Source organism: Balaenoptera musculus, chromosome 19 (genome assembly GCF_009873245.2).
Source record: "Balaenoptera musculus isolate JJ_BM4_2016_0621 chromosome 19, mBalMus1.pri.v3, whole genome shotgun sequence".
Classification (NCBI taxonomy): Eukaryota; Metazoa; Chordata; class Mammalia; order Artiodactyla; family Balaenopteridae; genus Balaenoptera; species Balaenoptera musculus.
The window spans coordinates 968,150-992,660 of NC_045803.1; the positions used below are offsets into that span (position 1 = coordinate 968,150).

The 24,511-nt window shown below is 45.8% G+C and overlaps 3 protein-coding genes and 2 pseudogenes across 4 annotated transcripts in view; 2 read left to right on the forward strand and 3 right to left on the reverse strand.

Moving 5' to 3' along the window:
- The window catches only part of LOC118885219 (zinc finger protein 211-like), a 189,000-nt gene that overhangs the window by 59,798 nt on the left and 104,691 nt on the right, over nt 1-24,511 (forward strand). The gene's annotated exons all lie outside the window — the stretch shown is intronic.
- Nucleotides 1-24,511, reverse strand: part of LOC118885230 (zinc finger protein 586-like) — a 56,333-nt gene that overhangs the window by 31,750 nt on the left and 72 nt on the right. The window lies entirely within an intron of this gene.
- Nucleotides 139-24,509, reverse strand: ZNF551 (zinc finger protein 551). Its single transcript, XM_036833717.1, has 4 exons — nt 24,327-24,509; nt 8,096-8,499; nt 4,569-4,692; nt 139-3,175 (listed from the first exon to the last, which is right to left on the reverse strand). The coding sequence occupies exons 2-4, from the start codon at nt 8,126-8,128 to the stop codon at nt 1,269-1,271; spliced, it is 2,064 nt and encodes a 687-aa protein (XP_036689612.1). The 5' UTR covers nt 8,129-8,499; nt 24,327-24,509; the 3' UTR covers nt 139-1,268.
- LOC118885229 lies at nt 14,181-16,159 on the reverse strand (annotated as a pseudogene).
- On the forward strand, nt 19,663-20,121 carry LOC118885233 (annotated as a pseudogene).

The following is a 24,511-nucleotide window of genomic DNA, read 5'->3' on the forward strand; positions in this document are numbered from 1 at the left end:
TTCAGTGATGTGTATAAAATTGATGACTGATTAAAAAAATAATTATAAAATAAAATAAAGAAAACATATTAAAAGCAGCAAGGGAAAAACAAAAAATAAATAAATAAATAAAAACAAAAAAATAAAAACACACACACACACAAAAAAAAGAAAAAAAAACCCCTTCCTTGAAAACCATTGGGGAGTTCAGGTCTTTTGAACATTAGCTGCCCATTCTTCTTGCTTGATGCCCTACAGTAAATGCTGTACTTCACTTCATCACAACCTGGTGTCAGTAGATTGGCTGTGCTGCACATGGGCAAGTGGACCTGAGTTTGGTTCAGTAACACAAATTATGGTTCTACCTGACTCTTGTAGTCTAACAATAAATGACACTGAAAATGTCATTGAAAATTTGTACATCATGGCACATGGCTCCTTTATAGGACCTGGGGATGAGGTCCCCTCAATGGTGCTGGGAATTATGTGAACAAGGGAATAAAATTCATGTTGGTCACAGAAGCACTGGGGGTTCTCACAACAAAGGCCTCCTCTTCAGGGTGACTTCCGACCTCTCCGAAAATCCTGGCACCAGTCCACCAATTAGGACCACAGAGACCTGCAGTCTTTCTTTTAAGGCCTTGGGAAGCAATGCAAATTAATCTGTTCACCTCTACATGCTACAGATCACAATTCTGCTTCCAAACCCCCATGGAAGAGAGAAAAGAACCACCAAAAATTAAAGGTGCAAGAGGAGGCCTTTACAAACCAGAGCAATGTGCAGCAAGCAGTTTCCAGGTTGGTAAATTAGAACCTGGAAAAATTCATCAAAAGTATGATGTGAGAACAATAATGTCCCTGAAAAAGGTAGTCCTTCTTAGCAAGCTGAGGATAGGTCCTTTGGACCCAACCTGGGTCAGGTCCATTCCCTAAAATCAGAGAGAAAGGAATAAGGATCCTGCTAAGGGCTTGGGCTATTCATAATTTCCTCAAGCAGATAGCAGAACACAGAGTTCAGCTTTCCTGAGCCTGTTGGAGTGGTGCCTGATGTACAGGGGTGAAATGGCTTCAGCCACAGAAAGTGGCAGTGACATAAATCTAACAGCAGCTCTGGGCAGGTTACAAAGTATAATGTATCTCCTTAAAGCCTTAGGTGTAACTGAAACTTATGAGCAATCTTGCATGGTGTATGTTTGAATAAAAGAGGTTTAAATTCAGGTAAATGGCTCTCACACAGTCTCCTCCAGTGTTGCTATACTGAGTGAGGAAATAAAACATTCCCTGCACATTTAAGGCTTTTCTCCAGCATGAACTCTCCAGTGTCTGAGAAGGTTAGATTTGCGGCTAAAGGATTTCACACATTCACTACATTCATAAGGTCTTTCTCCCGTGTGAACTCTCTGGTGTTGAATGAGGTCAGATTTGTGGGTAAAGAGTTTCCCACATTCACTGCACTCATAAGGCCTCTCACCAGTGTGCCCTCTCTGGTGTTGAATGAGGCTAGAACTTTGGCTAAAGAATTTTCCACACTCATTACACTCATATGGTTTTTCCCCAGTGTGAACTCTCTGATGTTGAATGAGGCTAGCACTTTGGCTAAAGGATTTCCCACATTCCCCACATTCATAAGGCTTTTCTCCAGAATGAATTCTCCGGTGTTGAATAAGCCCAGAGCGTTGTCTAAAGGATTTCCCACATTCACTGCACTCATAAGGTCTTGTGCCAGTATGAATTCTCTGGTGTTGAATGAGGTCAGATTTGCGGATAAAAGATTTTCCACATTCAGTGCACTCGTAAGGTCTTTCTCCAGTGTGAACTCTCTGATGTTGAATGAGGATAAATTTGCGACTAAAGGATTTTCCACAAACACTGCACTCATATGGTCTTTCTCCAGTATGAACACTCCGGTGTCGAATGAGGTTAGAGAACTGTCTGAAGGACTTCCCACATTCACTGCACACATAAGGCCTTTCTCCACTGTGAATTCTCTGGTGTTGAATGAGTTCAGATTTGCAGCTAAAAGATTTTCCACATTCGCTACACTCATAAGGCATTTCTCCAGTGTGAACTCTACCATGTCGAAAGAGATTAAAAATTTGTCTAAAGGCTTTCCCACATTCACTGCACTCATAAGGCCTTTCTCCAGTGTGAACTCTCTGGTGTCGGAAAAGGCTAGAACTTTGTCTAAAGGACTTCCCACATTCGCTGCACTCGTAAGGTCTTTCTTTAGTGTGAACTCTCTGGTGTTCAATGAGGTTGGATTTGTAGCTAAAGAATTTCCCACACTCACCACACTCAAAATGCATTCCTCCAGTGTGTTGTCTCTGGTGGTGAATGAGTTTGGATTTGTGACTGAAGACTTTTCCACATTCACTGCATTCATAAGTCCCTTCTCCAGTGTGAATTTTCTGGTGTTTTGTAAGACTAAAGTTGTGGGTAAATAATTTTTCACGTTCTCTGCATCCATAAGGCTTTGTACCACTGTGAATTCTCTGGTGTTTAACAAGGCCAGAGATATGGCTAAAGAATTTCCCGCATTCACCACACTCATATGGCCTTTGTCCAGTGTGAATTTGCTGGTGCTGAACAAGTCTGTAGTTGCAGTTGAAGGCTTTCCGACATTTGTTACACTCATAAATCCCTTCTTTAGAGCAGACACTTTGATCTTGAACAAGTGTGTGGCTGTGGCTGGCAACTTTTTCACATTCACCCCACTTGTAATGACTTTTTTCACTGTGAAAGGCCTGTCCACTCTTGCTGCCACTCTGTAGTTCCTCACTGTTGGGTGTGGCCTGGTGCTGGAGAAGGCCCAAGGTGGCTGGGAAGTCTTCCCCAACCTCCCTACAGGTGAAAGGCTTCCCTGGCACAAAGAAGTTGCAGCTCCTCACAAGCGAGGCCCTGTCCACATCTCTTTTCCAGGGCTTCTCTCCACTGTCATGCCTCTGTTGCTGGTGAAAGTTTGCACTGAAACAGAAGCATCTCACATATGTGCCACCCAAGTCTGGTTTCTGCAAAGGGTATACTGTTTGGTGCTCAGCTTGCTGCAAAATATCTTTTAAGATGGGGACACACATCTCATAGGGGTGGGTCTTCTGGGTGGATGGACCTGCCTTAGAAGCCCTAACCTGTGACTCTCCTTCTACAGATATACTCTGCTCAGAAGGGGCCTCCTCATCTTCTGTCCCATGGCAACAACCTGAAAGCAGAGAAACGCTGAGGAAATGCATGTTTACTTTGGTGGGAAAGTGAAGCCCCATTACAAAGGTGTGTCAGACACAACAAAGAATGAGCCATGGGTTTGTTCTAAAAACAAGGAAGCTGGGGGCAAGCTGAGGAAGTGGCTGCTTGGCAGCAGTGGGCAGGCCTCTGAAGATCACAAATAAGGGAGACCTCACCAGACAAAGGACACAAGGATGGGTTGCACCACACAGAGCAGAGGCAAGGTTTCCAACTCATTCCTCTGCCAACAACCTTCAGCTGTGGGGCAGGCTGGTTGTGTCCTGCCCCAGTAAAATCCAAATGGAATCGAGTAGCTGGCATTCAAGGAATATTTAAGGATATGTGCACACCTCATGATACATGTGCAGGTCAATGGGGGAGAACACTGCAGAGGGAGCAGTACCGAGGAACAGGTGACCCATGGAAGCCACAAAGGTGAAGGCAGCCAGAAGCCGGAAGTCACAGATGAAATAACAAGTCAGCAAAGTGTCAAGTATGGGGAAAAGGTAGAAATGAGGTGCGGTCAGTGGCACTACTGGTCACCGGGCAGGCTCCTGGTTTGATATGAAAACAGCCATGATGTCATGTCCTCCCCCAGCTGTCACTCACCAGGCCCAGGCAGGCTCTCCTCTGAGACCATCTTACCATGTCTACTCTGTGAAACAACCAGGGTTCTCTCTGCACCCTCCATTGTACAACTACTCAGAACCTGAATAACACAAGTCTTATGAAAGACAGCATAGGTGAGTGGCCAGCACTGGCCTAGAGCAACTTGCCCTATGACAGTATTCAGTAAAGAAAACATTACATATAATTGAATCACTTTGCTGTACACCAGAAACTAATACAACATTGTAAATCAACTATAGTTTAATTTTTTAAAAAAGTCTCTAATAAAATGAGATATTCCTGGGGGAAAAAAAAGAAAACATTACAAAAAACAACTAAAGGAGAGTCTTACAAAAACAGCCCATGGATCATGTAAGTAATGACCATGATCTGGCACAGGCAGTCAAAAAGAACTGTTAGCTAGAAGAAGTGGGAAGAACTGGAGGCCATGGATCTGGACATAGTCACTCCACCAGGGAGAGGGCAAGCAACGTGGGATTCATTAAGCCAACTACAAGACTCCTGACTCCCAGACCCATCTCTGCACTTTGGAGGCAACAGGTGTTAGGGATGCTTGGGGAGTCCATTACTCAGGGCATGACACACAGCTCAGTGCTGGCATCCACAGCACATCTGACAAGAAAGTAGAGGAAATTAGCAGAGCCCATGATCCAGCTGTGGAAAAGACAATGCTAACTCCAGGTAAAAAAGGAAAAACAGGACATCATCTCAGAACACTGGAAAGAGTGTGAAGGTCTTACCCAGGGATGCTACAAGTGCAAAGTTTTCCAGCATCACATTGTAGTACAGGAGTCTCTGAGCCTCATCAAGGAGCCCCCACTCCTCCTGGGAGAAGTCAATGGCCACATCCTCAAACTTCATACCCTGTCATAATGGAGACAGTTCATTCCACCATCAGCTTCTCTCCTAGGATTCCAAGTTCATCATGCCACGTTCCCCACTCCCCTCACCCCCTGCCCCAATCTATCCTCTGCTCACTCTACTCCCCACCTCAGAGGAGATACCAGGCCTTGGTGCCATTAGAATCACTCTCTCCTTATATTCCCACTGATACTGTGTCTTCCCACATCAATAGGCAGATGAGCAGATAGGTGACATCTGACCACTGGGTCTTGCATGTAGGCCACATTGCCTCTTGTCAATAAGGTAGGTGTCACACACATAGGTTAGGGAGAGACACTGGCCACAGGGAGGGTGTGAGTGATCTGACACTGGTCTTTCCTTCACCCTTATGACCCCAACAACAGGGTTCTAGGGCCATTAGTTCACACTACCTCTTCACATGCACATCATTCTTTGAACCACACTTCGCTCCCATAGCTGCATTCCCGCAGGGACAACTTCAAAGGTCACACAGCCTTGCCATGATGGGGATAGTTCATTTCATGACCAGCTTTCCCCCTAGGATCCCAATTTCACCACCTCCCCAATCTATCACTTGCTTACCCCTCTCCCTTCCCCACCTCAGTCAAGATTTCCAAGCTCAGGTGGCACTGATACCCATTGTCTCATCATGGTCCTACTGATCACTGTGACAGCCCTAAATAACAGACAGGTGGGCAGACAGATGTAATCTAAGCTCTGGACCTAGCACATAAAGCCACAACACCCCACTCTTCTCAGGCAATTCCCCTGGGGTTCCCCAGATCATTTCTCCCAGACACCAGCAATCCTGGGCTCACCCTTGACTCTTATGCCAATACCAGGGCCCTGGAACCGTGAGTTCACACTCCCTCTCCATGTGCACATCACTCTTTCCACCACAGCTCTCTCACAACTTCACTCCCACAGCCACAGCCCCCCTCCTGCCCTACACCAAAATCATCTCCTCAGCCTCTCTATTCATTACTCAGTATATGTGATCCACAGAATGCTTGGCAAATTCAAACACGATCAAGTACGACCCTAGACGGTGACGGTCCCCACTGACAAAGGCAGCCTTGAGTCCTGCTATGAAGGCCTCCTTCCTTGACTGTCCCTTGCTTCAATCTCACCCACTGAGAACCACATCAGATCTCAGATACCCATGGCCCTACTCCACTTGTGCTGCACTTGATGAACCCTCACCAGTCATAGCTTTCCTTTCTCCACCTAACCCACATTCACGGCCCAGCGCCTGGCCCTTTACATCATCTGTGAGTTTCCCAGATGACCACTTGTGTCCCCAAGCTAATCTGCCAGCCTGACTAGAACACCCCAGGTCCCACCAAGGGTTACAACAAAACTCTAGTGAGTTGGTAGAGCAGTGAATAAACACCAGCTTGTCTGAATTACTCCCGATGATGCCTCTGAATCCATCTCATGTCCACTGATCCTTCAGAAGCCTTGGTCGCATGCCAAAACATTTACCCTTACAACCCTCTCTGTGACTAACTCCTTCACCCATGTTGTGACACCCACCTCCCACAACCAGGGCTCCAAACAGGAAACCCAGTCCGCAGGCCCATTCTCTTCTTCCTAGGCTATTATTACCATTATCTTCCTGACGAGGACTCCCCATACTAAAACGATCTACAGCTCCTCCCTGGTCCACACTGTCTACTACCTTCTGGATAAGTCTCCATCCCAAACTCCTCCTCAGAGTTCCAGATGCCCACAAACTGCACTCTGAAACACCTCATATCCTTAAGAGGTCAAGAATAGAACTTCTAATATCCCCAGTGAAAATTACTCTTACTATGGACTTCCATCCTTCCACATGTAAAAGCCATACTTTCACTTCATCCCTGACTCCTTCTCTCAACCTCAAAATTAGAAAATCCAGCTTGCCATACCTAAAACACCAATCCAGAATCCAGCCACATCTCCCAACTCCATGGCCACCACCCTGGTCCAGCTACCAGCACACTCACCCAGACTATAGGAGTATCCTTTTCCCTGGTCTTCCTATCTCCTCCCTGATGCCAATACTGTTCTCCATGCTGCAGCCACAGGGAGCCTGTTGAGACCTGGGTCAGATCACCTGTCTCCACTGCTCCAAATTTCTCATTGCCCCTATCACCTCCAGAAGAGACACCCAATTTCTCACAAAGCTGTTCCAGGGAACTCTCTGGTGGCGCAGTGGTTAAGAATCCGCCTGCTAATGCAGGGGACACGGGTTCAATCCCTGGTCTGGGAAGATCCCACATGTCATGGAGCAACTAAGCCTGTGCGCCACAACTACTGAGGCCACAGAGAGCTGCTCACCTAGAGCCCATGCTCCACAACAAGAGAAGCCACCGCAATGAGAAGCCCACGCACCACAAGGAAGAGTAGCCCCCACTCACTGCAACTAGAGAAAGCCCACGCGCAGCAATGAAGACCCAACGCAACCAAAAAAAAAGCCGTTCCAGACCTGCCTCCTGCTCCACTGCTCTCAGTTCCCATGAGAAAGAAAAGATACCTGCAGGTCCCTGAACCCTCCCTCGCCTCCCCTCCAGGCCTTTGCACATTCTGGTACCTATGCCTGATCTGGTACTTTCCTTATCTCATTCCACTCGTTGCCAAAAATAGGAACCATTCTTCATAACCCTAGGCCTGGTGTTTGTTCAAGGCCCCCAGGCCCAAGGCCTGGAAGAGTGGCAAAACAGTACCAGGACGCTATTACCCCAGAGACCACAAGGGTGGGGTGAGGACTAACGAGACCCTGAAATAAACTCCACAAACCAGTATTACTAAGCGATTCCGTAGTTACAGGAATCTGTGGAAGACAGGTCGTTTGGGAGTTTGACCACCACGGCCAGCATCCTTGGGCTCAGACCACTAAGTACCCTTGGCCAGCCCAGGAGCCAGGTGAGCTCGAGATGTCTGAATTACCTCCGGGCCTCAGCCCTGAGAGCAGACTCTTGGCAGCTGTGTAATCTTTTACAGGATTCGACCTTTCCCGTATCTATTATCTCTCTTCTCGTCTGTTCTTCCTCTGAGCAGCCTTTGGAAAACTTTTAGAATCCTATCTCAGTGTCCCTCTTTTGCTCACACCCTTCAGAATGAAAGTAAATCTCCTCAGGCACAATTTCGCCTCACATTCTTTGTGTCCTGCAGACATAAGACGGACTCCAGGTTTCCCGAATCCTCCCGCCTCAGTCCGACCTCCCAGCCTTTGCACTTGCGGGTCCCTCCGCCTGTCACCCTCTCCCACGCGCCATCACACTGTCAGAAAAAGACCTACCCACGACCGCCTCACCGTCCCGGACACCGCGCCCCGAGCTGCAGGAACGTGAGCAGGCGCCCCGGGGCTTTAGTGTCTGGGGGGGTGAGGGCGGTGAGAGCCCGGAAGACGAGCGTTTACCTGAGGCGGGTCCCTCAGCGCCGCCGCCGCCATCGGAGTCTGTGGGCGAAGCGGAGTCTGTGAGGCGTGGAGGTCCCGATCTCAGCCTGTTTCGGGTCACCCCGAGGTGCGCCGCCGCCAAGCCTTGGACCCGCCTCTGTGGAGGCCTCTGGCACCTTATCTTTTAGGACCCCTGGCTCCGAGCCTCTGAGTGGGCGACCCGACCTGAAAAAAGCCAAAATGACCGCCACAAGGAAGACGCCGGAAGTCCCGCCCCGAAGCGAAGCCCACGCACGGAAATACCTCTGCCCTGGGCTTTCATTGGCTCAACTCCGCCACCATTGGGCGCATTGCCCTCTGGGTAGTGTAGTTTCCACAGCTGCGCAGGAGGAGATTCCTGGCGTCCACCTCGGCGAAGAGACGTTCTGCGCAGCACGGAGAAATATAGCCATTATTTTGTAATAACTTTAAATGAAGTACACGCTATAAAAATATTGAATCACGGGACCCCTGGCGGTCCAGTGGTTAAGACTCCGCGCTTCCACTGCAGGGGGCATGGGTAAGATCCCACATGTCGCTTGGCAGGGCCAAAAAAAAATTAAATCACTATGTTGTATACGTGAAACCAATATAATATTGTAAATCAGCCATACTTAAACTAAAGAAAAAAAAGGTTCTGGGGCACTGAGAGTGGCGCTGGGAAATGACTAACCTTGGGGGGAAAGGAATGTGATTACCCCTTTTTAAAGGGGCGGTTCGCGGGTTTCCGGGGAGTGTTGTCTGCCACGGATCATTTGTTTAGAGACATTATTCCGGTCTCTATAAGCTCAAAATGGCCCCCTGTGGCTAAAAAGATTATTCCAATTATTTCCAAAGGCTACAAATGCGAGCGGACGTATTCTCATTCAGACTCAAAATGCATCCGGTCTTAGCTGGAATGTAATAAACGTTTTCTTACTATTCAAATACATACAGTTAGAAGTGTTGGTTGTTTTTTAACTCTGTATGTTTAGTTAGGGCCATGACTTGGAAGATGAGTAACGATGTTTAGGCCTCCCTGAAACAGGAGGACAAGAAGTTGTCTCTGCCTCTGTTTCCCAGAGAACATCTTTCATGCCTGTATCCTCACTGATTGTGTCTAAACCATAAAGGAGAACTGTCTAGCCACTTAATATTTCTTACTCAATGGCTAAAGATATATTCAGTCCCTTTAGGAATCTGACATCTATCTCAAATGGAGAACAACTTATGAAATTGTTTTGGTATAGTGTAGTGCCTGCTCAATGAGTGATAGTGTTCTCAGGCAGAGGGCATGTGCAAAAGGGGCATCTGAACTTCATCATCTCATCTCCTTGCTGGGAGGGGGTTATCATTTCTCCAGTGATTGTTGGGACTGTTGTGCATGAGGAATAGATGATATCGAAAAAAAAAAGTTGTGAAATGCGAATTATAAGGAACTATTTATAATGATTATGTAGTTAGTCAAAGAGTGGCAGAGAGAACTCTGGGGAAGCATCTGAAGAGGGTGAAAAAAGTTAAGACCTCAATAATTTTTATTAGGAGATACTAAAGTCGGAGAAGAGATGTTAAGCTGAGCTCAATGTTTTTTCCCTGATTTAAACATTTATTTTTATTTTTGACGTATAGTTGATTTATAATATTATGTTTCAGGTGTACAACATAGTGATTCAAAATTTTTATAGATTATACTTCATTTAAAGTTATTACAGGGGCTTCCCTGGTGGCGCAGTGGTTGAGAATCTGCCTGCCAATGCAGGGGACACGGGTTCGAGCCCTGGTCTGGGAAGATTCCACATGCCGCGGAGCAACTGGGCCCGTGAGCCACAAATACTGAGCCTGTGTGTCTGGAGCCTGTGCTCCGCAACAAGAGAGGCCATGACAGTGAGAGGCCCGTGCACCGCAAGGAAGAGTGGCCCCCGCTCGCCGCAACTAGAGAAAGCCCACGCACAGAGGCGAAGACCCAACACAGCCAAAAATAAATAAATAAAATTTTAAAAAAGTTATTACAAAATAATGGCTGTAATTCCCTGTGATGTACAATATATCCTTGTTGTTTATTTATTTTCTACATAGCAGTTTGTACCGCTAAGTCCCCTACCCCTATCTTGCCCCTCCCCTCTTCCCTCTCCCCACTGGTAACCACTACTTTGTTCTCCGTATCTGTGAGTCTGTTTCTGTTTTGTTATATTCACTAGTTTGCTGTATTTTTTGGATTCCACATGTAAGTGATATCAAACAGTACTTGTCTCTCTCTTTTTCACTGAGCATAATACCCTCCAGGTCCATCCATGTTGCTGTAAATGGCAGAATATCATTTTTTATGGCTGAGTGGTATTCCACTGTGTGTGCGTGCGTGCGTGTGTGTGTCTGTGTGTGTACCACATTTTTTTATCCATTCATCTGTTGATGGGCACTTAGGTGGCTTCCATATCTTGGCTATTGTAAATAATGCTGCTATGAACATTGGGTGCATGTACCTTTTCAAATTATTATTCTTGTTTTCTTTGGATATATACCCAGGAATGGAATTGCTGGATCACATGGTAGTTCTATTTTCAGTTTTTTGAGAAACCTCCATTCTGTTTTCCACAGTAGACATTAACTGCTCTGGGACATCCAAGGAATGGGGAAACGATCACGAAAATAATTCCAACAATAACAGCAGCAGCAGCTGAGTCTCCATGAACCTCACTGTGCACCCACCCCGGGCTGAAGGCTTCACGTGCCATGATAAAGGGACTGTCCCCAGTTCTGCAGCTAGACTTCCAGGTTTGAATCCAGCCTCTTGAATCTGATACTTGTCTGTGGTGCGACCTTGGGGGACCCACTTCATCTCTGTGATTCTGGATTTCCCCAGCGATACAGTGATAGCTCCCAATGCCCAGAGTGCTGTGAGAATTAAAAAGAAATGCTCCAAATGCAAATCCTGGAATCCTGGTACCAGTACGGGCTGTGTTTTGTTGCTTTGACTGACCCTCACAGAGGCTATGGTGAACACCTTCATCACCTCCCTGTCACAGTCAGTGAAGTAAATATTGGGGAGCTCTAGAGAGGCCCACAGATTCCCTGGGATTCCACACTGAGACCTCAGTAACCTGAAGCCACGTCCTCCAGTGGATCAGAGGGTTCTAGGAAGCCCCATTTGTTTCTCACAAGCACCTGGGGACAGAAGGGCCCAGAGGTATGTGGCTTGGGGATATCACCTGCAGGTGTGGCTGGTGGTGTAGCCACTGCACACAGAACGGGCACCTCAGCTCCTCCAAAGGCCTGAGAGCAGGGCTGCTCTTTATCCCCATTTTACACAGGAGACAACCCAGAGTGAATTGTTTTGCCTCTGGTCCCAGTGATGGCTGGCGATGAGATTTAAACCCACATTGTATGGCCCACGTTTGGGGAGTTTTATCACTGACCTATTCTTTGGCTTCCAGAAGGGCTTCGGAATGTCTATTCTAATACCACCTGGTCCACCTTTTTTTGTGTGTGTGTGTGGCTGCATTGAGTCTTTGTTGCTGCGCACAGGCTTTCTCTAGTTGCAGCGGGCAGGGGCTACTCTTCGTTGCGGGCGCAGGCTTCTCATTGCAGTGGCTTCTGTTGTTGCAGAGCACGAGCTCTAGAGTGCAGGCTCAGTAGTTGTGACATACGGGCTTAGTTGCTCCGGGGCACGTGGGATCTTCCCAGACCAGGGCTTGAACCTATGTCCCCTGCATTGGCAGGCGGATTCTTAACTACTGTGCCACCAGGGAAGTCCCACACCTGGTCCACCTTAAAGTCCTGCTCCAACCCACCAATCCCCAAGATAGACCAGGAAAATGGGTGAAAACTACAAAGCAGGGCTTTATTATATTATTAAACATCTAACTTAGGAAAGTGATGAAGTGTGTTAATAATGCAGATGAATCTATAATGCAAATTAAGTGTATGATAAATATGAACATTACATTGTGTATAGCATACAAATGTGCAAAAATTAATAATTTTATTTATTTATTTATTTGGCTGCGTCAGGTCTTAGTTGTGGCACGTGGGATTTTAGTTGCGGCATGCAGGATCTTTCATTGCAGTGCGTGGGCTTCTCTCTGGTTGTGGTGCGCAGGCTCTAGAGCACGTGGGCTTAATTGCCCCACTGAATGTGGGATCTTAGTTCCCCAACCAGGGATCGAACCCATGTCCCCTGCATTGGAAGGCGGATTCTTAACCACTGGACCACCAGGGAAGTCCCCAAATTTGCAGAAATTAGGAAATATTTTTCCGGAATTGAAAACAATTATTCCATAAAGCAAAAGAATCACTTATGTTATTCAAGGAGTAAAATGGGTAAAATTCCAATATATCTTTGTTATTTTACTGTCCTATTTGTTAAAAGGAAATAGCCCTAACTCATAAAGGAAAATAGCCCAAATGATATGAGCACACATTTTACCAAGGACATACAGATAGCATATACACATCCGAAAAAATGCTCATCATGAATCCTTAAGGAAATCCAATTAAAGCAACACTGAAATAGCATGACAAGCTTATTAAGAGGGCTAAAATTGGGGAATTCCCTGGTGGCACGTGGATAAGACTCTGCGCTCCCAATGCAGGGGAACCGGGTTCGATCCCTAGTCAGGGAACTAGATCCCACATGTGTGCCGCAACTAAGAGTTCACATGCCACAACTAAGGAGCCTGCCTGGCACAACTAAGACCTAGCACAACCAAATACATAAATATTTTTTTTAAAAAAGGAGGGCTAGGGCTTCCCTGGTGGCGCAGTGGTTGAGAGTCTGTCTGCTAATGCAGGGGACACGGGTTCGAGCCCTGGTCACATGCCGCGGAGCAACTAGGCCCGTGAGCCACAACTACTGAGCCTGCGCGTCTGGAGTCTGTGCTCTGCAACAAGAGAGGCCGCGATAGTGAGAGGCCCGCGCACCATGATGAAGAGTGGCCCCCGCTTGCCGCAACTAGAGGAAGCCCTCACGCAGAAACGAAGACCCAACAGAGCCAAATAAATAAATAAATAATAATTAAAGGTGCTGGGGCTTCCCTGGTGGCGCAGTGGTTGAGAATCTGCCTGCTAATGCAGGGGACACGGGTTCGAGCCCTGGTCTGGGAAGATCCCACATGCCACGGAGCAGCTGGGCCCGTGAGCCACAACTACTGAGCCTGCGCGTCTGGAGCCTGTGCCCCGCAACGGGAGGGGCCGCGATAGTGAAAGGCCCGCGCACCGCGATGAAGAGCGGTCCCCGCACCGCGATGAAGAGTGGCCCCCACTTGCCTCAACTAGAGAAAGCCCTCGCATGAACCGAAGACCCAACACAACCAAAAAAATAAAATAAAATAAAATAAATAATTAAAGGTGCTAATAATTAAAAAAAAAAAGAAAAGGAGGGCTAAAATTAAAATAATTAAACAAATCAGGATTCACTAGGATGTGAGGAAACGGAACCCTCATACACTGCTGGTAGGAATGCAAAAAGGTAGTCATTTTAGATCAAAATTTGTTTGTTTCTTCAAAAGTTAAACATTCACCTACCCTATGACTCAGACACTGCACTCAAAGTTATTGACAAAAGATAAAATATATTCATTTTAAGAAATGTACACAAATGTTTGTATCACGTTTATTTTTAAATTGTCAAAAATCTGGAAATAACCCAAATGTCCATAAACAGATGAATGAATAAACAAATACCGATTTATCCAAAGATAAGAATACTCAGCAAAATTAAAAGGTGAAGTATTCACATAATATCATTGATGAATCTCAAAGTAGTTATACAACATAAAGTAAACCTGGAAAAAAAAGGGTAAATATTTAATGATTCCCACCATATAAATTCTACAAAATGCAAAGGTATCAATTTTAAGTGAAAGTAAATCAATGATTATTTGGAGGGAGGGAAGGGCAGGGAGAGATTATAAAAGGATGTGAGGTAAATATACAGCAATGGATATGGCCATTATTATAACTATGATGGTAGTTTCACAGGTTCATACCTACATCAAAACTTATCAAATAGTATACTTTAAATTATGTATATAAGAAAATGTATAAAGTTTAATTCAATGTAAATTATACTTTTAAATAAAGCTATAAAAAATGGCTTTACATTTCACAAATCTGTGCATCCCTTTTAAGAAAATGAATTTGGGAATGCTATATTGACCACCATGTCTCTCCTCATGCCCTCTGAGAATCAGTCTTGCCTCAGTGGAAGCCAACATTGGTGAGCAATGAAGGATGTTTCCAACCACATCAACAGGAATACAGACTGGGCCACAAAGCCACATCCCAGGACTACAGATCTCCATTTTCACTACCTTTGTGTTCCCGCCTCTGCAGTAACGGCCTTAAGGAGAATATCAGTGAGAGACTACAGGAATCCACAAACCTTTACATGGGAGACCAGTGGTCAGCTTCCCTGAGCACACTGGGATGGTGACTGATGCAAACTGTGTGGACCTGCCAGGTGGTAAAGGTAAAACGTCTTTGGCCATAGAAATTGGCAGTGACATAAATTTGGCAAGAGCCCTGAGCAGATCAGAGAGTATATAACAAGCCACACATGCTTTCATATAACTCAGACTTACAGGGGATCTCCTAACTGTGAACATTTGTACAAAACTGAACTCAGAGAGATGGCTCCTTTAGTGCCATTATAATCAACAGGACAATCGCACATTTCCTTAAAAGCTAAGGCCTTTACACAGTGTGAACTCTTTGATGTTAAAAGAAAGTAGATTTTTTGCTGAAGGATTTCCCACATTCATTACTCTTACAAGGTGTTTCACCAGTGTGAACTTTCTGATGACAGCGAAGTCCGGAGCTGAAGGTGATAGATTTCCCACATTCATTGCACTCATAAGGCCATTCTCCAGTGTGAAGTCTCTGATGACCACGGAGGCCAGACCTAGCAGTAAAGATTTCCCACATTCATTACACCCATAAGGCCGTTCTCCATTGTGAATCTTCTGATGATAATGGAGGCCAGTGCTATAGGTAAAAGACTTTCCACATTCACTGCACTCATAAGGCCTTTCTCCAGTATGAACTCTCTTATGATCATGGAGGCCAGACCTAGCAGTAAAAGATTTCCGACATGCACTGCACTCATAAGGCCTATCTCCTTCGTAAACTCTCTGATGATAATGGAGGTCTTTGCTATAGGTAAAAGACTTCCTGCATTCATTGCACTCATAAGGCGTTCCTCCAGTGTGAACTCTCTGATGATAATGGAGGCCAGACCTATCAGTAAAAGACTTCCCACATTCAGTGCACTCATAAGACCTTTCTCCAGGGTGAACACTCTGTTGTTGAGTAAGGATGGAGCTATAGCTAAAAGATTGTGCACATTCACTGCACATGTATCATTTTTCTCCAATGTGACTTTTTTGGAGATAAACGAGCAAAGATTTGTAGCTAAAGGATTTCCCACATTTGCTGCACTTGTACTACCTTGCCCCAGTATGAACTCTTTCATGTTGACTGAGGGTCGAGCTCCGCTTAAAAGATTTGCCACATTCACCACACATGTAAAGCCCTTCTATAGTGTGGACTTTCTGATGCACAACATACAAGGATTTGAACCTGAATGCTTTCCCAGGGTCCTGGCACACAAAAACACTGTCTTCCAGTGTGGACACCCTGGTCCTGATCAGGTGTGTTTTGGGGGTTAAAGGCTTTCTTGCATTCTCCCCAGGTATAATGATTTTTTCTTCTTTGATAAGTCACCCCACACTCAGAGATTTTGTTTGGCTTCTCCTGGGAGTGAGTGGCCTGTTGCTGGAGGTGTCCTGACAAGATTAGGAAGTCCTTCCCAAGCTCCCTGCAGGTAAAAGGCTTCCATGACTCCTGGAAATTGCAGTTCTTCACAAGTGAAGCCTTGTCTACACTGCCTAAAAAGGGTTTTTCTCCCATGTGCTGCTTCTGGTGTTGTTTGCTTACCCTGAAATAAAAACATTTTGCACATGCCCCACACCTCAAGAGTTTCTGGCCGTGTTGTGTTCCCTGCTGCTCAGCCAACTGGAAAATGTCTCTCAAGACTGGACCACAGGGCTTCCCTGGTGGCGCAGTGGTTAAGAATCCACCTGCTAATGCAGGGGACATGGGTTCGTGCCCTGGTCCGGGAGGATCCCACATGCCACAGAGCAACTAGGCCTGTGTGCCACAACTACTGAGCCTGCACTCTAGAGCCCACGAGCCACAACTACTGAAGCCCGTATGCCTAGAGCCCGTGCTCCACAACGGGAGAGGCCACCACGGTGAGAAGCCTGCGCACCGCAGCTAGAGAAAGCCCGTGCACAGCAACGAAGACACAACGCAGCCAAAAATAAATAAATAAATAAATAAATATTTTTTAAAATATTAAAAAAAAAAAAAAGACTGGACCACACATCTCGCAGGGGTGGGTCTTCTGGGAAGATGGAGCTGGACTGGGAGTTCTGGCCTGTGAGATTCCTATAGAAATGCTTTGTTCAAAGGGTACCTCTGCATCCTGTGCTCCACAGCAACAACCTGAATCCAAAGAAATACTGGTAAAGTATATGTTGACACTATAGGAATGGGGCAAGCCCATCACAAATGTGCATCTGTCACATCTAGGCATGGGTCCAGGGACACTTTTGAAGACAAGCAGGTTGAACTCTGAGGAAATGGCTGCTGTGCACTGCTGGGCTCCTAAAGTCACCGAACAGTGGAAACCCCACCAAGGGAAGGACACAAAGACAGTGTATAACACGAGGAACAGAGGTAGGGTTTACAACTTACTCCTCTGTCATTGGCTTCCTACAGAACCATTCCTGTTGGTTGACATGAGGTTGTGTAGAAGAATGTGAATGTACCCATCCCATGAAAATCAACTGCAACAGAGTAGATACTGTTGAAAGTCAATATAAGGATATATGCACACCTCCAAGCACAGCATGCGTGGCCTGATGTTGGAGAGCACTACAGGGAGACCTGTCAAAGAAATGGTTGAGATGTGGGGTTTAGAGAGATCGAGATTACCGCTGGAAGGAAACCAGAGTGTAAATAACTACTAGAACTGACAAGTTGGCAAAGTATCAACAATGTGGAAGAACAAATGGCAATGGGATGTGGACCCAGGCAATGGAAACAAAACACTGGTTGAATGGGACAGGTCTCTGGTATGGTCTTACACACAGCCCTGGTCTCACACCATTGCCAACTGCCATTCACCAAGGCCAGGCTCCCTCTGAGCCCACTCTTCCATGACTGGAGTCATGTCTATCCTGTGATGCACAAAGGATTCTCCCCCCAACTCCTAGTTGAGCAAGTACGTGGGACACATGATGCAAGTCCTAAGAGAAAAACAGCACAAAACAATGGCCAGCACTGTCCCAGAGCAACTCAGCACAAAAAAAGACTAGAGAAAAGAGATCTATGTGAGTGATGCCAGTGAGACAACAGAATAAGAGATACTAGCATTCATTCCCTTTCCAAAAACAATTAGACAGCTATCAATGAATAAAAATAGCCCTGGGGTGGGTGCGGGGTGCAGCACAAGTGTCCAATTAAGACAAACAGCAACACAGTGGAGCAAAAGAAGGAGAATAACTGCACAGAAAGGATTGCTGGGAAAACTGGCTTAGCAGAGATGCCTGGATGGTTAGGATCAAAGTACGTAAGTGAGAGCTACTTGTGTCAGCCACTGGGCTTGTGCCATCATGGTCCCTAGTGGCCTGCTCTGTGGAGGACCCCAGCAGGCTTTGTCACTGACAACAAAGAACCTGTCCAATAGCGGCAGACTCCCCAGTTTTCACATTAGAGGATCCTGTAGAGTTCATCAGCATGGATTCCAAAGGAAATCCCCTTAGCCATAACATCCTCAATGGGAGAAAAAGAGATCAGTGGATTCCCAGCAGTCTTTGGCACCAAAGACTCCAAAAGCCATTGCCACCACTGCATACTACTGCTGCCATGGTCACTGAGGACCCCTACAATCTTCACCATTCTGATCTCAGCTGACAGATCTGCACAGAGACTATACTCCCGGGGTCTTCACTGGAGTCAAAACCACAATACCCCACCCAGCCACCACCCTTGCATTCACATAAAGGTGAAGCTATTTCTCTAACCAAAATTCACCCCAAAAGGTTGAAAGAAATGACTGATTCACCACACGTACACACATTGACACAAAGATAAAAGAAACATGAAAAACAAGGAAACATAATACCATCAAAGGTACATAATAATTTTCCAGTAACCAACCTCAAAGAAATGGAGATCTATGAACCACCAAAGGATTCAAAATAAATGTTTTAAGGAAGCTCAGTGAGGGGGCTTCCCTGGTGGTGCACTGGTTGAGAATCCGCTTGCCAATGCACGGGACACGGGTTCGAGCCCTGGCCCAGGAAGAGCCTACATGCCGCAGAGCAACAAAGCCCGCGAGCCACAACTACTGAAGCCTACACACCTAGAGCTTGTGCTCCGCAACAAAAGCCACTGCAATGAGAAGCCCGCGCACTGCAATGAAGAGTAGCCCCCACTTGCCGCAACTAGAGAAAGCCCGTGCGCAGCAACAAAGACCCAATGCAGCCAAAAATAAATAACTTTTAAAAAAAGGAAGCTCAGTGAGCTACAAGAGAACACAGATAGATAACTCAACATGACAAGGAAAATGATACAGGAACAAAACAAGAAGTTCAGAGAGACAGGAATCATAAAAAAGAAACAGAAATTCTGAAGTTGAAGAATACAACAAATGAAAAGAAAAATGCAACAGAGTATCAACAACACACTTGGTCAAGCAGTGGAAAGAATATGTGAACTCAAACACAGGTCATTTATCATCCAGCCAGAGGGGGCAAGAAAGTGAAGTCAGCATAGGTAAACTATGGAATACCACCAAGCAAAACAATATTTGCATTATTGGAGTCCCAGGAGAAGAAGAGAGAGAAAGAAAAAGTGTCAGAAAGTTTAAAGAAATAATGTCTGACTTCCCAAGTCTGGGAAGAGATGTGGACACCCAATTCATGATGCTCATAGGTCCCTGTACAGATTCATTCCAAAGAGGATATTACCAAGACACATTATAAACAAAACTGTCAGTAAACAAGCAAAAAAGCCAAACAGAATTTTGAAAGCACGAAGAGAAAAGAAACTCCTTCACACAAGGAACCCTCATAAAGCTATCAGTAGATTTTTCAGCAGAAGTCTTGCAGCCTAGGAGACAGTGGGATGATATACACTTGGTCCTCTGAATCTGTGAATTCTAAACCTGCAGATATGGAGCGTTCATTCTGTTCACTGTACTATGCCATTTTATATAAGGGACTTGAGCATCCACAGATTTTGGTATCCACACGGGCTCCTGGAACAAATCTCCTGTAGATACTGTATTCAAAACACTGAAGAAAAAAACTGCCAAACAAGTATACTTTACCTAGCAAAGCTGTCCTGCACAATTAAGGAAAGATTTTAGACAAACAAAAGCTGAGGGAGTTCAATGACACTCAGCCTGACTTCTAAGAAATGCCAAAGGGAGAAGAGACTACTTAGTCCTGGGCCTTGCACATTTGTCTTTCTCTCCATCTGAACTGAAGGCCTCTGTCGCAACCATGCTCCACCAGATCACTGGTCAGGCCAAGAAGCATCCTAGCTTGATCCCCTCTTTGTATTTATTAGAGTGGGAGGTACTGGAGCAGCATTGTATGTCTTGCACCTGGAATTGTTCAATCCAGATGTCAGCTGGGACAGAAAGAATAACCCAGGGAGTTTCTTGGCACTCCAGTGGTTAGGACTTGGCATTTTCACTGCTGTGGCCGGGGTTCAATCCCTGGTCTAGGAACTAAGATCCCGCAAGCTGCCCAGCGTGGCCAAAGAGAAAAAAAAGAAAGAATAACCTAGAACCCTGGAAAAAACTGGGTCCCAATGATCAATACAAGTTCTACTCAGTGAATGTCGATTACAGCAAACTGAAGAAAGAAGTTCCAGACTTCTAAATGAAATGTTTCACTATAATGCTTCTTAGAATGAAGGTCTTCCAGAAGCCATCTGTACAATTTTCCACTTAACCAGGAAATATTTCCCCTCTAAATGCATGAAATCACGTTGGTGTTTTGTGTTGGGGTTTACACTGATAATAAATACCTGAAACTTAAAAAAAAAAAAAAAAGCCAAAGGGAGTTCTTCAAGCAGAAATGAAAGGATAATAAATAGAAACATGAAAACATAGGAAAATATAAAACTCATTGGTGAAACTGAGTATGCAGTAAAATTCAGATTACTATAATACTGTATTGGTGGTGTTTAAATCACTCAAGTATAAAAGTTAAAAACAAAAGGATTAGAATAATTATAGCCACAATAACTTGTTAATGGATACACAATATAAGAATATCTGAACTGTGACATCAAAAACATAAAATGTGGTGGTGGCAGGGAGAGTAAGTTCTGAATGGTGTCAGGAAAACTGGATATCCACAGGTAAAAAAAAAATGAAACTGGACTCCTGTCTTATACCACTTATAAAAAGTAACTTGAAATAGATTAAAGACTTAAATGTAAGACCTAAAAACGTAAAATTCCTTAAAGACAACCTAAGGAAAAAGTTCTCTGAAATTAGTCCTAGCAATGATTTTTCTGGATATCACCAAAGCACAGGCAATGAAAGCAAAAATAAACAACTAGGACTACACCAAATGAAAATACTTCTGCACAGCAACGCAACAATCAACAACAAAAAAAGGCAATCTACAGAATGGGAGGAAATATTTGCAAGCCATGTATCTGATAAGATGTTACCACCCAAAATATACAAGGTATTCAAAAGACTTAATAACAAAAAAATAGAGTTAAAAAATGGGCAACGGACATGGAGAGAATACATACAAACAGCCCACAGTTATATGAAAAATGCTCTTCACTAATAAGGTAGACTTCATTAGGCTCACTACAAGATTATATACCTCAAATCCTTACCTATTAGAGATCAGTACAGCAGATACTAAGCTACAAAAGAAAGGAGAGAGCAGGGTAAACAACCCAGCCCTGGCTATGACAGCAACTACTCAGAAAGCTAGGCAAGGTAGCAGTGCCCATGGTCCATATGTGAGAAGAAGACAACATCCTCTGAAGAAAAGGAAGGGAGGAAAGATAGAGCCTAGTCCAGGTCACTGGGAAGAGTAAGGGGAAAAAAAAAAAAAAAAGAGTAAGGGACTTACTCTTCAGCGAGGATACAAGTGCAGAGTTCTCCAGCATCACTTCGAGGTACAGGCATCTCTGAGCCTCATCAAGGAGGCCCCATTCCTCCCAGGAGAAGTACACGGCAATGTCCTCAAAGGTCACACCACCTTGTCATGATTAGTACAAATGAAAGTACGAATATTCTCTGAGAACCCACAGTCCAACTCCTCACACATCTCCACGATCATCCTCTTTCAAAGCTCCCCACCTCAAAGGAGATACCAGGCCCTGGTGCCACTGATGCCCACGCTCTCCTCAGGGTTCCATTAATTACTGTGCTCAGCAACAAAAGATGGGGGGCGGGGGGCCGCAGCACATAAATGCCATCTCAGCTCTGGGCCTGCCAAGCAATTCCCTTGGGGCGTCCCAGATTGTGCCTCCAAGACACAAATTTGGGCTCATGCTTCACCCTTAAGGCCCCAACTCCAGGGCCTGTGGACCATCAGCTCTTAATTCTCTCCTTGTGCACATCATTGTGTAGACACATCTCTCACATCTTCAGACCCCACAGTTGCACTTCCCCAGCTCTGCCACCTTCCTGCCCCACACCACAGACATCTCCCTGGACTCACCCATGTACTTGGCAAACGGCATCCAGAAGAGTGCTTGAAAATTACTAACATGATTTAGTACAACCCCAATCCTCTGATGGATCCACAGCCAGGTAAATTCTCAATGCTGCTTTGATGATTGATGTTGCCTGTGATCTTTGTTTCAATATTAACCACCCAGAGCCACATGTGAATTTCAGATATCCATAACCCTCTTCCACTTCCATGCTGCACTTGCTGTCCATTCAGCCACCACAACCTTCTGCTCTCCACCCAAACTTCATTAAAAGCCCAGTCCCACATGCCCAGCACAGTGACTCTCCCAAGTAACCATATTCGCCCCAGAGCTTACTCACTAGCAAGAATGAAACATCCTACAACCCATCAAAGCTCACCACCAAATCCTGGTGAGTTCATACAGTAGTGAATTAGCAGGAGCCCTGCCTCAGTGTCATCTTGTCTCAATTACTCCTATGCCTCCTGGACATAGGAGCAGCTATCTCCAGTTCATTCATCCCATGGAAGCCTTGGCTACTTGCTAGATCAACCCACACCATTTCCACTATCACCCCTCTCCCTAATCTCTTTTTGTGAGGTCCAGCAACCCCAATAGTATCAAGGAAGAAAACTACTCCTTAGTATGCACCCTAGTCCTTCTGACTTTCCAATAGCGTTGTCACTAAAATCTGCATTCCCTTCCTAAACAACATCCACAGCTCTACCCTCGTCTACATAACAGCCATCACTTTTGAAAGTCTCCCTCCTGAAAGCCTTCTCCAGATTTCCAGACCTGTGTGTCCAACTGCCCACTCCACTAACTGTTCTCTGAAACTTTTCAAAGTCTTAACAGGACCAAAACAAAACTTCTGATGTTCCCAAGGAAAATTCACCTACCACCAACTTTCCCATGCCAGTTTGTTGGAGCTTCCATCCTTTCAGCTGATAGGATGAAAAACTCTAGGGTCATCTCTGGCTCCTCCTTTTTCTCCCTCACCTACACCATCCAAAGTCTACTCAGCTCTTTCATTAAAAATGGACCTGGAGGGACTTCCCTGGTGGCACAGTGGTTAAGAATCCGCCTGCCAATGCAGGGGACACGGGTTCGAGCCCTGGTCCGGGAAGATCCCACATGCCGTGGAGCAACGAAGCCCGCGAGCCACAACTACTGAAGCCCGCACATCTAGAGCCTGTGCTCCTCAACAAGAGAAGCCACCACAATGAGAAGCCTGTGCAATGCGAAGAAGAGTAGCCCCCGCTCGCTGCAACTACAGAAAGCCTGAGCGCAGCAACAAAGACCCAACGCAGCCAAAATAATTAATTAATTAATTAATTAATTAAAAAAAAAATGGACCTGGAATCCAACCTTTTCTCCCACCTCCATGGTCATAACCCTGGTCCATCAACACTCATCTGGATTATAGCAGTAACCTCCTCCTGAATTCCCTGCCACCTGCCTTAACCCCATAATCTCTTCTCCACTGTGTAGCCAGGTGGAGCCTTTTAAACCTAAACAAGACCAACTCCTTTCTCTTATACAAATCTCCCATTATCTCCATAATAGATGCCCAGATTCTCAGGCAGCCACATTACAGGCCTGATTCTTGATTCCCTGCTCTTTGTTCTTAACAGAAAGAATGGAGACCTACTGTACCCTGTTCCCAACTCAGTCACACTGAGCATTTGCTCAGGCTGCTATATGTTCCTGAGATAACTCCCACACCATATGTTTACACTGGTTGCCAGAAATAGGAACACCACTATGTTACCGATTGGCCTGCATTGGGGTACTCCCAGGGTCCCCACAGGCAAGAGACAGGAAATCAGCACAGGAAGTGCCTCAAGACACCACAATTCCAGACACTATACCGCTGATGTCAGGACTAGTGAGGGCCTGGGACATGCTCTCTTTCCTTGTATAGATTCCCTAAGTTCTTTTTTAACCTCCAGAATCTGTGGGAAGAGGAAGGAACCATGGCTGGGTTCCATGTGCACAGGACTCCCCCGTATCCCCACCCAGCCCTGGAACCAGGTGACTTCGGATTAATTTACTAACCTCTGTGTTTCAGTCTTCAGAGCTGCCTATAACCAGATCTCTGACCCTGGATAAGGACTCTACTTATCTGTGCCTCACTGTTCTCATCACGCACATTCCCGACTGTTCCCTCTCTGAGCAGCTTTTTAGTAAACTTTTAAAACCGTAATATAGGGGCTTCCCTGGCAGTCCCGTGGTTAAGATTCTGCGCTTCCACTGCAAGGGACTTGGTTTCTATCCCTGGTTGGGGAACTAAGATCCCACATGCCGAGTGGTGCGGCCAAAAAATAAATAAAACCCTAACACAGACTGTGTTCCTCTTCCATTCACAACTCTCCATGGCTCCCAGGTACCTCTGTTTGCCAGTCCAGGCGTGACTCCCCCTCACACTCACTGTCCCCTAAAAACAAAGGCTGGACCCCAAGTTTCCAGAAGCCTCCGGGCTCAGTCCTACCTCCAAGCCTTTACACATGCCGGTACCTCCGCCTGTAACCCTCTCCCACGCGCCATCACACTGTCTGTGAGAAACAGGGACCCCATCTTCCTGGACACCGCGGCCTGGCTGCGGGCACGTGGGCAGGCGCTCCGCACTCGGGTCTTCCGTGTCTGGTGGGGTGAGGGCGGTGAGAGCCCGCAGGA